Raw genomic sequence first — 17,535 nt, 5'->3', positions numbered from 1 at the left:
TATTTAATCAACCTTTGTCTTGGTCGTGGCTTATTTGATTTTACAGCAGAACAGGATCTAATTTATTTTCGCCTTTACTCTCCTGCATTACTTAACTCATCATTCACTCTCTTCCCGTCAGGACTGTGAGAGTTTCCTGATTCTCTGGAACTCAGCAGGAAGAGATTATCAGCAAAACAATGGCGAATGAGGCTTCTTAATTTCTAACAATGCACTAACAAACATTCGTACCGCCACTCTGTCTCCACAGCATCTCAGTTACGCTGTGACTACTAAGAAGTTCAGCTACCTCCTGGTGAAGACGGGGACCCTAATGCTGAAAGCTCGGAGTGACCTGAGGGGCTACATCCCCGGGCAGGTCATCAAGTTAGCCACAGAGATCCACAACAAGTCTGGGAAGGACACGGGATATGTACTGGCAAGTCTCATACAGGTACATTGTTGAATATAAACACTGTTCTTTACCAACACGAATGTCTCTAAACCTCCTCCTGTAGTGAGTCCTGTTCCTAATATAACTTCAGTTATAACTTCAGTTATAACTAACTGAAAAACAACTCCTAAAAAGACTCCAACCCATCAAAGTGTGTCTTCAAATCTTTGCCCTATACCATTCACCAATATTATGAGCACAGTCAGTGTGCACTGCCTGAGGACTGACCTTTCACAGATGTATTATAAATCTCTGCTGGGACCCCAAAGCCTCAAACATAGCCATTCATAGAACTAATCCTTTTATGTGGGTTCACATTAAATCTCTCTGTACCTCAAGATAACAATAATAGAGGTTTTTAGGATCCATTTCCGAGGAACTTTTCTCCTTCAAATTATCTATGGGTTGGTAAAGTAGTCCGACGTCACTATCAGTTCTTTTTATGCTTGTGCACATTTTTTTCACTCCAGAAAGTGACCTATAAGACCAAGCGGCCTGTGTTTGATCTGCGGACCATCGCAGAGGTGGAGGGAGCCGGGGTGAAAGCAGGAAAACACGCAGAGTGGAGGGAGCAGATCATCGTCCCACCTCTTCCTCAGTCAGCGCTGGCCGGCTGCAGCCTCATAGATATCGACTATTTCATTCAGGTCAGAGCGTGTCTGTATTTTTCTATTTTAAACATTGCACTCGGTGTTTCATGTTTGTGGGTTCTTCTGGTGCCCGCACATATTCAGCATCCGTTTAGATTTTAGTGCTTATATTTGGTGTAAACGCTATAAATGCGGCTGGGCAGTTAGATTTACTTCATGTATTACAAACTGATGTTTACTGTATTCACTGCATCCACATTGAGACCAGGGAATTATAGACAACACCCTATTACTGTAAACTCACTTCCTACTACTACTGTCCCTTGATATTTTCCCAGCCTCAATAAACAAGTAAGAATATATTTAATATTATACCCATTATATAAAAAGGTAAAATTCAGCCTCATTCAGCAGGAGCTCCATGACTGTTATACTAACAAAAGATCAACAGTGCATTATCTCTTTATTTAAGCATCCACAGGCTGTGGCTCTCAGCACAAACTCTTTAAAAACAAATATAGTTAATTTCCTCTGATTCAAACACATTTGCTGTGCTAGAAAGTATTTACACAAGCAGTGTGAGGTATGCTGGATTGAGTCAAAGTAAACTACAGTGTACAGTATATTAATCATTATAAATGTAGTAATCATAACACATTTCCTGCCTATAGTTCCCATGCTTTAAGGATTTGTTTCCTTTCTTCCTGTTAAATGGTAGAAAATTAATATTCACAAGTCTGGATTTTGAGCTGTTAGCTGGACAAAAGAAGCTATTTGAAAAGTTTGAACACTGGAAAATTTTTATGAGAATTTTTTCTCAATTTTTAAACACTTTTAAGAAAAAAAACATTAATCGGGAAAATAAAATTATAAATAAAAAATTGCTGCCATATTTTACAGTAGATAACGTTCTAAGAGTACACATGATATAGTGATATAAAGATATTTAAATGCTTAATTCTTTTTAACTCGCCTAAAAAACACTAATGATTCAACTGTCATACAGACACGCACATCCCTTAGTGGGTGCTGGATCCAAAACAATCAAGTATATATATATTTAAAAAAAAAGATAAACTTTACATTAACCCACATTTAAGTCAGACTTTTCTTCTTTCTTTTGCATTTGGTATTAGTCATATTTTTACCCCAAATGAAAAACGAAAGGTAATGAGACTTCACTATGCAGCAGAATCAATGTATAATCTAACTGGGGCCTGTGCTCTTTCCATACATGTTCTTGTCACAGGTGTCTCTAAAATCTCCAGAAGCAGTCGTCAATCTCCCTATATACATCGGTAACATCGCTGTGAACCTGTCTCCATCGAGAGTCCCCTCCAGTCTGGACCACTGTGGTGCGACCATCGCACCCAGCTCGGCACGCGTGACGCCCAGCGCCCCGCCGGCAGAGGAGGAGCCAGAGGAGGGTCTGTGTGCAGGGGGTGGGGTCAGCGAGGAGATTCCCACAAAGAGTCACTCTCAGCAGGATCCCTCAGGTCAGCCGGTCACCATGTCGCCTAGCGCGTTCAGCCACGCACCCGGGGCAGCCCTGCCTCCCAGCCACAGACGGCCTGACGCCTCCGCCCCGCTGTTCTGTGTGTCCACCGGGGCCACCATACCTTTCTTCACTGAGGGAGATGTGACTCCTGTCCCCACTTCCTGTTCCCTCATTCTCCCTCCAGAGTACAGCAGCTGGGACTACCCTCATGGTTAGTTCTTTAAAAAGTCTTACACACACACAAACACACACTGATGCAGGCAGGGATAGATAAGATACCAGTTTGGTGTAACAGACTTTTAATATTGATATGAGTCTGTCATCCATATCACAGTCAAAGCTTTGTAAACGTTTTTATATCTTCACCATAATCTAATCAAGTAGTTAGTTGTTCTTATTAATTGACCTCAAGGAGACAAACATAAGTAACAACACAATCACCCTGAGTCACATATTAAAACAAAAGCACACCAGAGCACTGGGTACAACATGTTATCACTGCTGTGAAGACCTTGTTATGACAAGTGCTTTTGAATGCTTTTAATGCCAAGTTTGTGAAGGAAGCTTCTTTTACATTTCAGTTAAAAGTGACAGGACCTGATACTGCAAGTGCCTCCTTACAAAACCCACCTTTCTTTTGAAATGAAAGAATGCATTCATATCAAAGCTGAAATGTCTACAAAAAACATTGGTTAATCTCATATCACTACCAATCTGAAAGGGGTATAGAATCTAAAATAAAGATTCTGTTATGTAGGTTAAAAACTTCATATTTTATGATTAACATTATATTCCACAAGTTTTCATGTTGAATGCTTTTTATTAATTTGTCATTGGAGCAACTACGAACTACAGGGGAGCCAAGGGGAGATTAGTAGGGTCTCTGAAATATTCACATTTGATATTTCTGCCATGCATTTGTATTTATTTTATTTTCTTCATCATAATGGATCGTGTGTAAAATTGTGCTATTATTGATATGCAGTATGGTTCATGCATCATTCATTTCAAGATACTGTCATGCATGCTATTCGTGCCATCATCGTCGGAGCATTCACTTGCGTCAAGTCAAAGGGGGAAAAAAAGAAAAAACTTTCTAAGTAGTAGAAGTCCCACTCAGTCTGCACGCCGAATCGCTATTATTCATTTCTCTGTATTGCAGTCAGCATAAACATAATGTCAAAAAGAAAACAAGGGAGTTTATAAGGGAATTTAGCTTGAAGACGACAGACATGATTGCTCCCCCGAAAGCCATGGCATGTTCGTACACGGCATTGGACAAACTGTGACATGTTCTGAATTTAAGAAAATAAATAATGATGCCTGAATTTCATTCAGGTGCTTCACTGTCTGGCTCCTGTATGATGCATGCTGGCTCACTGCTTTATTGCTATTGTTTACACGGACTCTTGAATGCACCAGTAACCCAGCGTAAATGTCCGAAGTAACAACTGTGCTTTTTTAATCTGACAAGTCAAAAGTCCTTGAAAAAAACCTGTACTTCTCTTTCTATACTCAACAGTATAATGAAAGAAGAAGAACAGGATCATGTCTCAGCATTTTCTGTTGAAAGAAAGCTTTTATGACAAAATATATTGACCCATAGATACCTTACTTATGGAAAAGAGATGAAGACATCAGTTATATTACTAATTTTTGGCTTTTGTGTGTTACAGAACCCCCACCCACTTATGAGGAAAGCTGCAGTAGTGCTAACACCAGTTTCAACAGTAGACAGTAGAGAAGAAGGAGGTGAAGGAGAATCATGGCCACGCCCACCCACACCTGTCTGCACTCGCCTCTCGACAAATCAGGACGGAGACACGCTGGGGCTAAGGAGGATGGACCATAACTCCACCCTGAACTTCCCAAAGATCGTTTCTTTGACCTCTAATAAGTGAAAAAGGGATCATATCTTATATTGAATATAAGTTGTAGTTTCACCTCGTGTCCCAGCAGGTCGTGTCAGACAGAGAGGGTGAACAACACTGTGCCTAAAGGAAGTATTTTGGATCATCATACGGCATTTAGAACATTCAGTGCGTCAACATGTTTCCTTCATGGGGCAGGCGAAAATCTGTTCATCTTTCTTTTGTTTTTTTCAATGAATGTTTGCATCTGTGATGCCTTGAAAATGATTTTAGCCTCCTGAAGGCTCCTGTTTGACAAGATCAAACGTTCAGCCTTTCTGCAGTCCAGTTGTGCACTTGTTTTTGGGATCCAACGCTGTCTGTTTAAGTCTCAGTTGTCCTCATCATCAGCAGGGTGGAGCTGTCTTCAGGCTGGATTTTTATGAGGACTTATTGCCTGAATTTGTGCTTTGTCTGTAAAGCTTGGTAAACCCCTGTGTGTAGGATTTCTCTGTGATAACAGTAATAGAATAACCTCTATTTATAAGACAACGTTTTTAAACAGTGGGGGCAAAATCTGAAAAAGAAGAAATAAATAATTTAAACTAAAAGAAACTCTGGAAAGGCTCTCAGATAAAAGTATGTTTTAACGCAACTCAACTTTTCATATATATCACCTTTCATACAAACATGCAGCCCAAACTGTTTCACATAGTAACAAAGAGACGAGAAAATAAGATCAAAAACTGACAACGATCGATACATTTTGTAACCCTAAAATTTCTTTAAGGGAATTAGAAAAGATTACTTGCTAATAGTATCTTTTAAATTATTTTTGCTGTTCCCCTCCCCCCCAAAAAACGAGGCAATGTCAATGAAAGTTATATGAACTGGAGCAGCATGCATTGCTGTCTAGTATCTCTTTCATGAGAGAAATTAGGTCAGAAAAGGTTTGAATCCTACCCACAGGGCTTTAAAGACAAGCAATGTCTCAGCATCAGCTCTCAGTTCTGTAACACAAATGGCAGTTTGTAAACATTGTTTTATATGCACAATTAAACCAACTACAGACTGCAAATTTTAGTTTTCAAACTATTCTCTCAACAATGTTGAGAAAAGTTAATTCAACACTCAGACGAGCATGTGCATTGAAAAGCTTTGGGTTTTTTTAAGTAAAGAAATAATATTTAATCCGTGTGCCACCATCCTCTCTTGGCTCATATAACTGAGAGGTTTTGCTTTGACACCAGATTTGTATTCAGAGGACAATGTTTCTGCAGATGAGGCTCATTTTCCTGCAGCTGGATATGAGGACTGCAGCACTGACACGGTCTTACTCTGCCCTCTTGTGGCCATCACTGGTACAAGCTTTACCTCCATTTGTCCTGAAAATGGAGCTTAAAATCATCAGCCAAGCAAACTGAAACACTTCTCCTGCTTCTGAGATGAACCGACTGAGGTCTGCTGTATGTTCTTACATCTTGTTACTTTTCTACCCACAGTTTATTGAGCAGAAGTGAGGTTGGAGATGTGCGTGGTTTTGAGATGAGATGCAGTTGCTTTGCATCCTCTCATCAGTCTCGGTCTGAATGAGATTGTATGATGTGTTTTCTCCCGTTTGTTGCCTTAACTTTCTTTTAGTGTTACATCGGTGAGAGTCTTCTGACTTTTCAGTCAGTGCAGATGATGAACATATATTTGCATAATGCAGCACTTTTTACCATTTGAGTGCATGGGTTTCTTTGTGCATGTCTACTGAAAGTGTGTGTGTGTGTGTGTGTGTGTGTGTGTGTGTGTGTGTGTGTGTGTGTGTGTGTGTGTGTGTGTGTGTGTGTGTGTGTGTGTATGTGTTTGTGTAAAATAGAGCTTATTTGAACAAAATGTTCCCTGAAGTCTGTTTTCCCTCAAATTTAACTGTTTTTTTATTCAGATTTTGTGTTAAATTATCTTTGGGATTTTTTTTGCCTGTGTACATGGGCTGGGTGATAATTCAACATTTTAACTTGGAGCATAATCATATTATGATTGGTTGTTATCATGTTATTCACACATTTTTTATTACCCTTAAGCTGTAATTAAAAATTTGGAAAAATTAGGTATTGAAGTTTTTGTTTTGCACATAAGAAGAGTTTGATCTCATTTGATCCATTAAAGTGGAAAACAGTTTAGAATTGATTTTGCGAACACTTGTCATATTGTGTCAAATTCTCGTGACAGAAAATATCTTAATTTCTATCATTTAAATTATTTCAACGATATCACCTAATCTTCTGTGTGGTAAAAGCATCAGCATATTCATTGTGATGAAAATCTTAAGCACAACTGCTGTACTGAAAGTTTGTATGACTATGTGTATGTAAAAATTTTATTTCAATCCCTTCTGTGAATTCAGAAAAAAAAAGCTGTGCTGGTATTGGCTCCTGACTGTAGATCATGTTGCCACGTTTTATCTAGAAACTGCTGTAACCTGACATTCTCTCAAACTACAATTTCTTGGCTCTACATTATTGTAAATGCATGCCTTAAACAATCTGCGTTCCTGTCACCACCTCCAGGAGCTTGTGATGGACTTTCTTCTTCTCTGTCAGGGAGGACGTCAGGATGTGCTCGTGCAGCTCTTGATTTGATTTCTTCTCCTGTGGACTGTGCTAAGGGCACTGGATGTACACAAATGTAGCTTTTAAAAACAGTGTGAACACTGGACCTTAGACCTGTTGAACTTTATTTTCTTGTTTTAGAAAATATGTGCAATTCCTCTCATCTCCAAGAACGCTGCAGCAGCTCCCTGAAGTCATTTCACACTGCCTTTATAGCACCTGGTTCTTTTGAGTTCCTCTCCACCAAAAGGTACTATAGCTTTATGAAGCCCCACTTGTTCTTTGTCATTCTGTCATTCATTCCCCCTCACCCGTTGATGAATGGTTTCTGGTTTTGTATTTTTCTACTTGTAAACTGTTTACAGGTGCGGTATGCAGATACTAATATTAGCACCTCAATCAGTAAATGTAATATTTCAACTTACAGTGCAGAATCAAAGTTGTACTGTAAAGTATAACAATAAAATGATATGACGTGTTTTTGTTTATGACGACAGAATTACCTTTTTGTGTCTGAAATTGGAAATAGCTTCAAAATACAGTTTTTGTTTACCCCTTTCTTTTAATAAACATAAAGCATTATCAAGCCTTTCAAACATTAAGGAATTTAAAGTGCATTGAAGAGAGCAAAACTTAAAACAGATGAAATAGTGTACAGAAACAACGGATCTGGAGCTAGATAGTAAAGAACAATTTCTTGAAGATATGCTTACACCTGCAGGTGTCCTCAGAGGAACTGCATGATGAAAAGGTCTGTATGCACAAAAAGTTAGCCAGTTCCTGTGGTGACTAAAATAAATAGAAGGGTGGAATAAGGATGTTTATTGAGGCTGAGATAACAGGAGCTGCAGCAAAGCATTTATGGGACAGAAAATTGAATTTATTAACTCGGTAGCCCCAAAACATATCAAGTGGAAAGGAACTCTGAGGCAAGCATACAGTATTCATAGCATAACAATAAGCAATACAATAATCGATACCTAAAAATGTAGGCTACCTTTTACATATTAACCTTTTATGACTTTCAACTCTGAAGGCCTTGTGCCTCTGCAAGCTTTTAGCCTCATCCCTAGCATTTTTCATGACAAATTTAGCCGAAAATATGCCGGAAGTATACGACTGTCTTCGGCTACCTCCGTCGATCACGTGATTCACGTTGTTGCGGAAGAATTTATCTGCGCATGCGTAGTGTCTGTCTATGGGCTACATTTGTAGGCTAAAGTTATCTAGATAATTATTGTTTAAATGCAATATATATTATTTGTATCCACCTTAATCGATAACGGCGTTAACATTTGGGTTTCAGGACGACTTAAATGGGGCTTGAATCAACATTTCCATCATTCAGTCGTACTTGGTCAATGTTCGCTGTTGCAGAAGAACTCAACTAACCGTCAGCCCTCGGTTTATTGTCTTAAGTCATGAGGTAGCCTCCTATTTTCTGCTGACTGAGAGGCTGGGTCACTTGCTGTAACTCTGGATCATTTGAGAAATGGCCCGCACTTGACTGCGCTAGCCGGGGCAAGCAGGGAATGGAGAACAGGGCTCTGTAACTGCCCAAACTTTGGTGTTAGCCTTCGCTCAGGAGTTCACCATGATGTCCGTAAGTAATGTCGCAGTATCTTCTATTTCATATGTTTTACTCTGCAGCGTTATGTAGCATATGTCTCTACGAGTAAAACTGTTGCGTTAAGTCACTCAGTTTGTGGAGAACGTGATACCGACTTTAGCGAGCAGGCTATAACAGACCGAGAGGAACCTAATTAAGTTACGACCCATTGCCTCCAGTTTTGGGGGATTGGGTAACACAACACACTGACTATAAAATACATTAAACCTATAGTTTTAAAAGGCAACAGGGACAGACAGACAACTAAAGACATTATGACTGATTTTGTAAGATGAAACAGTTTGCTTGGACTCATCATTTGGGCCACACATAATACTGTGATTGGATTGTGATGACCATATCATCACAATGCAATTCAACTATGAATCGATATATGATAATATGCAGTTATTGCCCAGACTTACATTTACTTAGCATATGCTCTGCTGTAGTGCGTTGAATTTATCAAAATTAACCATAGCTCTTTCGATGTTTCCAGTGTTTTTCTGCCGTTCAGGCAACCTTACATTTCAATGCATAATGCTGTATAAGAAGCTATTTTTGCTTTATTGTATTTCACAGTTTGTGCTTTCATTTTAATGCTTATGCTAAAATGTGAGTGGCATGATTTATGACTAATCATTTGCAAAAGAAACAGTATATATAAAGTATATGTTTTTTTCTTGCATGTGTCTGTGTATAGTGTATATATACTTTAGACCATTTATTGCATTAATGTTTTTTAATACACTAATGCACTTTTGCAGACTTTTAATATTTATTTATTTATATATTTAGATTTTTGTTTTAGTTTATTTTATAGTTGGAATGAGAATTACATTTAGACTATCTCTAATACCTTAAGCAAATTTCAGAACTCTGCAAAGTCTTCGCAAGAAGGTTTGCATATACTAATCGTATGAATGGCAACCTTCTACACATGGCAAAAAATTTGCAAAGAACATGCGAGTTAAAGCTTGCAAAAACTCAGATACAGTCCTTTTGAAAGTGTCATTGTTTGTAGTAAAAGCACCACTCTCATGCAGTTTGCAGTCTCAACATTCACCTGGCACAAACACAGTATCTGGTTTCCCCAAGCAGCTTAGAAGATAAGCTCACAATGATCACCCTGCCTGGACTGGAGTTGGATTGTTGACTCTAGTTGTCTATATTTGACTTTCTCTGTGAGGTTTCAAGCTGCCTACAAATGTCTGTCCTCTATAAGATATTGAACTAAAATGTATTTACTCTCACTAATATGCAGAACCAGTTCTCCCCTTTTCCAGCTGTCCCATGTCTCTTCTTTATAGGATAACTCAGATCCAAGTGATCTTGCTTTTTGGATTGGTTCATCATTTTTAATGAGAACGTTTTGCTCACCATGTTATCTGCTGAGATTTGTGACCATGGTGACAACACCAAAAAGACGTCTGACAGGGCAAGAAACTTGGAAAGTCATTCCGTCTTTTAAACATTAAGGACAATCATGGAAAACAGTAAGATTATGACCTTAACATTTGTTGAAAACATCAATCACACTTTACCGACCTAATTCCTGATGCAATGAGGGATAATTACCAACATTACAGGTGAGCTCACTTTTGGTTTCACATCCACAATAATTATCTTAAATATTCTGGCTAAACTGCTGCCGTAAACTTTGTTGTTTTGAAGTAGCCGCCTTTTGAAATAATTTGTGTAGCATTAGCGTAATTATATTGTAAATGTCAAGCGGACATCCTGGTTATTTGATTATGCACCTCAAACCTGTCAACAATGATGCCTCCCAAGCCACGAGTTTGTCTTTGCATCACGTTACAGGAACTGATAACACGCATTCCTCATGCCAAGTGGCATAGCCTAAACTAGAGCTGCCACATTTCCATTAGCCAATTTAATGCCACATTGCAACCCTGAGCTGACATCCCCTGACTGTTTTTTTGTCCAATCAAAACACCAAGAATTTTACCCTGATGTCAAAGTATAAAAGCAGCAGGTCCATTAGAGAGACTTGAACCAGAGATTAATTGGCATTGAGCTTATTTTCATTATTTTTTGTGAAGAGATATGAGTAAATGGACTTGGAAGAGGCAGCCTTCATGTTCCATTTAGACACTCACCAATGTGCAGCTGGTGAGAGAAACTCATGTCTGTACAGGTGGTGAATTGCAGGGGAAAAGGGGGGGTCGAGCCTGGCAGGGAGTGGGCAGCAGACACACATACACACACAATACATTCCTCTGTCAGTCACACATCTACAGCAGCAGGCCAGAACAGAGTGTGCTTTTGTGGGACAATGCATTCTGTAATTGTGGGGCAAGGTCCACTGAATAGAAATATGCATTAGCTTAATTACATTTTATTTAAGGATTCCAAAAATTATATGCTGGACAGGGGTAGTTTTGTGCACAGCATAAGGAATAAAAAGTTAATTTTGTGTGCATGTAGTAAACAAAGGTGAATAAACGAGCAGTAAAACAGATTCTTGCAGGAGTGTTTTAGAGAAAACCACTAGTTTCCATTTATAGAACCATATGTGTTTATATTTTTCATGCATGTGTTTTAATTTAAGTTGCCCGTGTTTTATTCTGAAACTGAATCTTTAATTGAGATGGTAGAGCATGACCGATAATGGCCAATTTTTATTTTAAATTAGATTACACCTTTTTAGTATTTTGCACCAGCGTGACTATGCAAAGTTACTAAGAAGGGTTTGTTGTTAAACCAATCACTCTATTAAAGAATACTGAACAATTTAACAATCTGTTCGATTCTAGTGTGGACTACCGTCTATCCAGCTGTGTTGATCTGCGACATGTGCAGCAGAAAATACTCTGGGGGGTGTTCTCTATGGATTAGGAGCGTGCTCTGCTATAAACTTTGTAATGACAGACATGAAAACGTATTAAGCTAATACTGATGTAGGGCTCTACTTTTTTTTATTATAAGAGTCTGGGTCTTTAAAAAAATAAGAGAAAAAGAGTAAAGTTTGCTTAAAGTTTTTGCATCATACGGCTGTTAACAGGTTTTAATATTGCTCTCATTTTTCTTCAGATGACGTTTGAACTGTCGAGCAGCGTGGTGCTGCTGTTTAACTTCTGGGATGTCGAGGGACCTGCAGGTGAGCTGCCAAATGGCAAACAGCATCTTCACTTCAGAGGAATCATTCTCCCCCAGTCGTGCTGACTCAGAACAAGTTCATCTGGTTAAAACATGCTGTAATGCAGTGTCAATAGACAGTCCTGGTTCCTGATTGCTCTAATGATGTTTATATATTGTGACATCAAACATAAGCGAGTTTGGGACATTTTAATGTTCCACTTTTCTTCTGCCTATTTAGCTCAAGCCTGTGAGCTTTGAAGTGAGTTACAGTTGATTCAAACATGGCCGGGTTATATCAGAATCAGTGTATCACAACATCTTAAGACACTTCTCAAACCACTCTGCAGCTTAATACATCATCGTCCTCACTGTCCATCAGTGTGTTCAGTATTAGGGCCTGATTAATACTGTGATTTTTCAGCAGATACTTCTAAAGATATAATTTAAATGTATTACTGAAACAGTATGTATTTGTTCAGTGTAATTCATGAGACATCCAGCAGTCACAATCCATCCAGAAACTTCACAAATTCCAACTTTTTTTTAGACCAGGTGTGCCATTTTAAAAAGGTATTCCTTTATTTTTTTTGCAGTATAATATATCACAATTAAAATTTTTAAACATAGACACATAATGACAAACTCCCTGTTTAATGTCTGTGAAGGTTCTCAGTCATCCAGGTCATGGTAATTGGAAGCTTAATCCAAGACAACTGGACTTGATTGGTTTAGTTGGAGGAAGTCTTTGGGGTGAGAGGTGAAGAACTTTAGCCGAGTCCAGTTGGCTTTTGGATTAAGCTTCAGTAAGCTTTTAATAAGCATCCCTTAATTTTGTCTTTAAAGTTGTGTTACAATATACTGCATATTTTGAATATCACATCAGTTTAAGGCAGGGTCTCTAACCTTTTTTCATCTGAGAGCTACTTTGAAGAAATGTACAGATGTCCCACCCTCTCCAATACAAAACAGGCCTTTCAGCTGGCAATAAAAAGGCTTTCAAGGTGCATTTATTGTCGTCAGATTTTTTGTACAGACTCTGTGAACCTCTTGGCGAGCTACTAAAATCCAGAAAGCTCGCGAGCTACCTGTTGGAGATCCCTGGTTTAAGGTGACCTATAAAAATGATGAAACACCTTTCTTCCATTTGACTAAACGTGCCACACCTCTTAGTGCAACACTTTTTTGTGTGCCTCAAACTCAGTACAAAACTTGGAATCTGACCAAAGTTTTGTTGCCATCATTTGATACTTGGTGGTTTACACTAAACACTATGCTAAGGACACATTTATGTCATTAAAAATGCATGAGACTTGGGATAGTTATTTTCCAACAATCAGTACAGTAGGCCTACATGCCAAAGGCATCTACACCAGCTGCCCCGCAAGTGTCCTTCTGTCTAGCTTAAAAAAGTAGAGTGTTTGACACCTTAAACATGGGTGAAGTGTTCCTTTAAGTTGGAAAGATGTATCTAAGCAACAACAGCATAGTATTTGTTGAATATTTTAACATTCCAGGAAATACACTCATTTGCTTTCTTGTAGAGTTAGCTGGGAGGAATGATACAACTTACATCTGAGGGTGCTCAGAGTGGAGTGTGCAGCTGGAGATGAGACTCCTGGAAATCACTGCAGAAAAAACAGACTTTTTGTTTTTTGTACAAATTAAACAAACAAAACACCATGTGTTAATTATTGAGCTTTAGAGGTGCTGGTAGGTGGATTTTTCTTTGGACGGACCCAGGCTAGCTTAAAGGGCCAGTTTACCGATTTTCAACCTCAGTCCTATCATGCCGTTATGGGGAGCTAATGCCATTGTGGTAAAAAAACAACTGTGCATTTGGAGGACGCTATGGGCTTCTCTAATGGGCCCTGGAAAACCTCTATGTAAAACACGTCATCTGGCAGAGGCCAGGGAGCTTGCTAAACTACACTTCCTCAATCTAGGACGCCCGCCTCCGATGTCATGTCTCGTTCAAAATCAGGTTTGAAATGTATATTCTCGTCGTATTTCAGATTCTGTACCGCTCTGAGCCATTGCCTGCAGCAATCAATGTCCTTGACTTCATTCCAGCGTCTCTCTCTGGGCTGTTCCTTTTAGAGGGAGGGGCACAATGCACCCTGGGTGTTGTAGGAATGTAGAATGGGCGAAACCATGAACCATGAGCTGTCTGAACTTTCTCCACAGCTTTGGCGCCAATTTCAAATATTATTGCTTCTATTGATTAAAGAGAACACCAGCTTTTGACTTCCGGGGGCGAATTCCTCCTTCAAGCTACCACCTGTTTACTATGTATATGCTTGGTTAAGCTAAGCTAAGCTAAGCAAACTGGCTCTCTACTGGAGCTTCATATTTAGTGTGCAAATATGAGGGTTGTATCATTCTTGGCAAGAAAGTGAAAGAATGTATTACCCAGACTATTAATCATTCATTTCATGCTGAAACTGATAGATTTTCATCGTGTTGTGACCCCGTCTCTCCAGGGATGGTGCTGTCGGTGTTTGTGGTCTTCCTGCTGACCGTCTTCTACGAGGTGCTCAAAGTGTGGAGGGTATGGCTGGGGAGTAAGTCAAGGATGGACGATTGTGAGTCCTCGTACGCTGTCCCTCCACCCTCTCGCTGCGACACCGGCTCCGTACTGGAAAGCAGCCAATCGGAATCCTCGCTGACCCCAATGGACTCACACATTCCCACTCCTAACAGATACAGGTCAGGGTGCTTTTGAAATACAACTACGGCCAACAAAATGTATTCATGTAATATAAAAGAAGATACTGTGAAGCAGATTCTCAATAAGGGATAATAAGCTCAGTCCTAGACATCAGAAATATTGGACAAAAACTGTAAAAGAATAAACAAAAGAAAAAGAAAAGTTAGACTGTTTTAAATCTTGTCTAACTGTAATTATTCCACAGCTTTATGTTGTAGCTGTGTGTGCTTATGTCTGTGCCTTCATTTGCACTGTGTTGAGTATATCTCACACAGTACTGCAGTAGATGTGAAACTGAACATTGACCTCCCTCTCTGTTAAATGGTTCACCACCAATTCTGTCACAGTGACTGAACCCTAAACAACACATAACCCAAGTCCTGGATTATATCATAACAATCACAACATCTTGACTGAGTGAAGTCACAATTTTACTGAAGTATTTGAGATAATGATCCTCTCACATACATAAAGATTTATTATACTCAGTGTAATTAACTAGTCCTCTCCTTCCTCTCCAGCTTGCTGATGCACATTATGCAGACAATCATGCACTTAATGCAGGTGTCTCTGGGCTACATCCTGATGCTGTGTGTCATGTCCTACAACTTCTGGATCTTTGTCGGTGTCATCCTGGGCTCTACCCTCGGTTATTTCCTCTCATATCCTCTCCTGGATCAGATGTGATCGAATGGACAATTTAGACTGAACGGCTTTTTTTGCCGTCCTGGTAAATGGGAAATTTCAGGACTGACTCATGTCTGCGTATGTGTTGGCACGGTTACTAAAGGATGAGCTGCACAACACTAGCTGTCCAAAAAAACCCTCAACTGAATGTGGGAAATGAGATTTAGTTAGTTTCACATCATCATTCTCAGATCGTCAGAGTCTCTGTCCTCTCTTTGGTTTCTGACCTCAGGACTTGTTCACTTTAAATTTCTTCAACTGGACATACAAAGTACAAACATTTGTGTTTGACGATGAGGACAATGGGCCTCATGCAGCAATAGTCTCTTATATTTTCTTTTAATTTTCTGTTAAGAGAAAAAAAAGAGAAGTCAACGCTGGATGCACCAAACATTCTTAACCATCCCAATCTGCTCTTACCCAGGAGAGCTGAATGATGAATCCCACTTGATCTCAAACTGAAAGGGGCATGGTTGATTTTTTTTATTAGCATTGGTAACTTGGTGAGAGTGCTCTCCACCAATTGTAAAAAAGGTACTCTTACCTAAGAGAAGATCAAAAATAAGAGAAAATGTGTTCATATATCGCGTCTTGCATGAGGCCCAATGTTTATCATTTCATAGTTCATAGAAGAGTTGTTTATCTTTTGTGTTAAAGGGACAAAACTTTCTGTTTCAGAGGCATGGTCTTACTAATGCACTCAATACATCAAACATGCAAGTGCATATGAAACATGCATTGTAGTCACCAGGGGGGTTCAGCATGTTTAAACTCTTATTATTGAAATAAGTACGAGGAGGAATGCATTTGAATGCAGCAGAGGTACAGAGACTGTATGTCATCCACGGCTTGTAGCACATAACCTTTGTTTTTTCTTCTGCTTAGCTGTAACTTTTTAACCACTACACTGTTCACTTTATTTTACTAAACAAATCAAAGTGTTTGGACACTACAGATGATTCAAAGATTTAAATTGCAACTTTTTCTCAACACTTGTGTTTTTAACTCTTTAATAGGTCAAATTTGGTGAGTTGGAATTTTTTTGCTGTGAAACTTAAAAGCAGACTTTCATTTAGAACTGAGATTAAGATTAAGTGGTCATGTGACTTTATTGAGATTCAGGAACTGAATCATGTGATTGTAGCTTGTAAAAACTTCTCTCTCGCATCATCTTGGTTCACTTCCTGATCAGTGTCATTCTCTCAAGTTTGTCAAGGGACAAAGAAAGATGATCACGTGGTTCTTTAGAAATCATTGACAAAACTACAAAGAAACAAACTATTTGAGTGCCTTGCCAATATTTCACATGTTTTGTACTGATATGCTTTTCTTCTCTTATGGGACAAAGTATTTCTATAACTGATTCTGAAGATAGAAACATATTCTTATATGTTTGATGACTTGTGGTTTTTCATCAATCAAAATATCATACATTTCTTAGTGATGATTCTCTGTTACATCTTGAAGGACTTGTTGAATAAAATCAAGAACAACGGTGATGAAAGCTTTATTCATCCACGTATTTGTTAAGAAGAAAAAAAGCCTTAAAATACAAGTTGAGCTGCTCAAACTAAACAGACAAGGTTTGTAATAAATGTACAGGAGTATGATGAAAGTCAACAGTCTTGCATGTAAGATAACGGTCTTATCTGTGAATCTAAAGGCAGCAAACTGAAAATGTAACTTGGACACAGTGACGAGGCGATTTCATAACAGGAAAGTGACTCATGAAAATAACAGGAATTGTGAGGAAATGCCTCCTCATAATTGAACTTAAGATTACAGTTGGATCTGTTTACTACAGATTGTAATAAAGTGAGACTAATTCATCCAATAGAATCTGTAATGCTTACTTAAAATGTGGTAACGCTTTATTTAACAGGATCCACAATTTTCCTTGATTTATCCAGAAAGAAACAGATAATGTTGCACTCAGAAGGTTTTGTGAGGGAGCAACTTTGGTACAAATTACAATAAAAATGGAGATGTAAAGTCATATGTTTGAACTTTATTACCTTAAATGTACATGTTGTCGCTCCACACATTAACTCAACATGTGGTGCCTTTGTGTACGCCACACTTACAGTATTTCTTGTCTGTTTGTCTTAGAGAGGACCCCTCCTGTTTCTGCTCCTCAGGTTTCTCCCGTCATGTGTAAGAGATTTAATATCAAGCTCTGTTTTCTTTATTTGAATCATGGGTAACCTTTAAGAGTCTTTTTCTTGGTGCATGGACAGTCAGCTGAACGTGCAAAAACTTAACATACAATTGAAAATGAATGTAGAATTATTGTCTCCAATTTCCCTGCACATATGGTATTACCAAGTGAAACAGGTCTTTCCTGGGAAATGATAAGAAAAAATACTCCCTTAAAATACAATCACTACCAAATATTTCCCAGTTAACTGTGTGTGTTTTCCAAGCAGTTAGTTACAGACTGATATAATACAGGAGTCTAAATG

The 17,535-nt window shown here is 38.7% G+C and overlaps 2 protein-coding genes across 3 annotated transcripts in view; both read left to right on the top strand.

Moving 5' to 3' along the window:
* Positions 1–7,440, top strand: part of arrdc1b (arrestin domain containing 1b) — a 46,908-nt gene extending 39,468 nt beyond the window's left edge. Inside the window, exons 5-8 of the mRNA XM_069677205.1 lie at positions 251–433; positions 904–1,080; positions 2,273–2,732; positions 4,198–7,440. Coding sequence (XP_069533306.1) covers positions 251–433; positions 904–1,080; positions 2,273–2,732; positions 4,198–4,262 — 885 coding nt within the window. The 3' untranslated portion in view covers positions 4,263–7,440. The remainder of the gene's footprint in view (positions 1–250; positions 434–903; positions 1,081–2,272; positions 2,733–4,197) is intronic.
* A 795-nt stretch (positions 7,441–8,235) lies between these two features.
* On the top strand, positions 8,236–16,903 carry slc31a2 (solute carrier family 31 member 2). Of its 2 annotated transcripts, none has more exons than XM_069677222.1 (3): positions 8,236–8,571; positions 14,160–14,385; positions 14,908–16,903. In XM_069677222.1, exons 2-3 carry the CDS (start codon positions 14,162–14,164, stop codon positions 15,071–15,073), a joined length of 390 nt encoding a protein of 129 aa, XP_069533323.1. In that variant the 5' UTR covers positions 8,236–8,571; positions 14,160–14,161; the 3' UTR covers positions 15,074–16,903. The 2 variants fall into 2 exon arrangements, with proteins under 2 accessions (XP_069533323.1, XP_069533322.1); XM_069677221.1 differs by lacking the exon at positions 8,236–8,571 and adding an exon at positions 11,433–11,698.
* The last annotated feature ends 632 nt before the right edge of the window (positions 16,904–17,535 follow it).

Source organism: Semicossyphus pulcher, unplaced genomic scaffold, assembly GCF_022749685.1.
Source record: "Semicossyphus pulcher isolate SPU_LCO1_2020_fin unplaced genomic scaffold, fSemPul1.0.p SCAF_28, whole genome shotgun sequence".
Taxonomy (NCBI): Eukaryota; Metazoa; Chordata; class Actinopteri; order Labriformes; family Labridae; genus Semicossyphus; species Semicossyphus pulcher.
The sequence above is the reverse complement of the archived record's forward strand: the minus strand, read 5'-3'. Positions and strand labels throughout refer to the sequence as shown.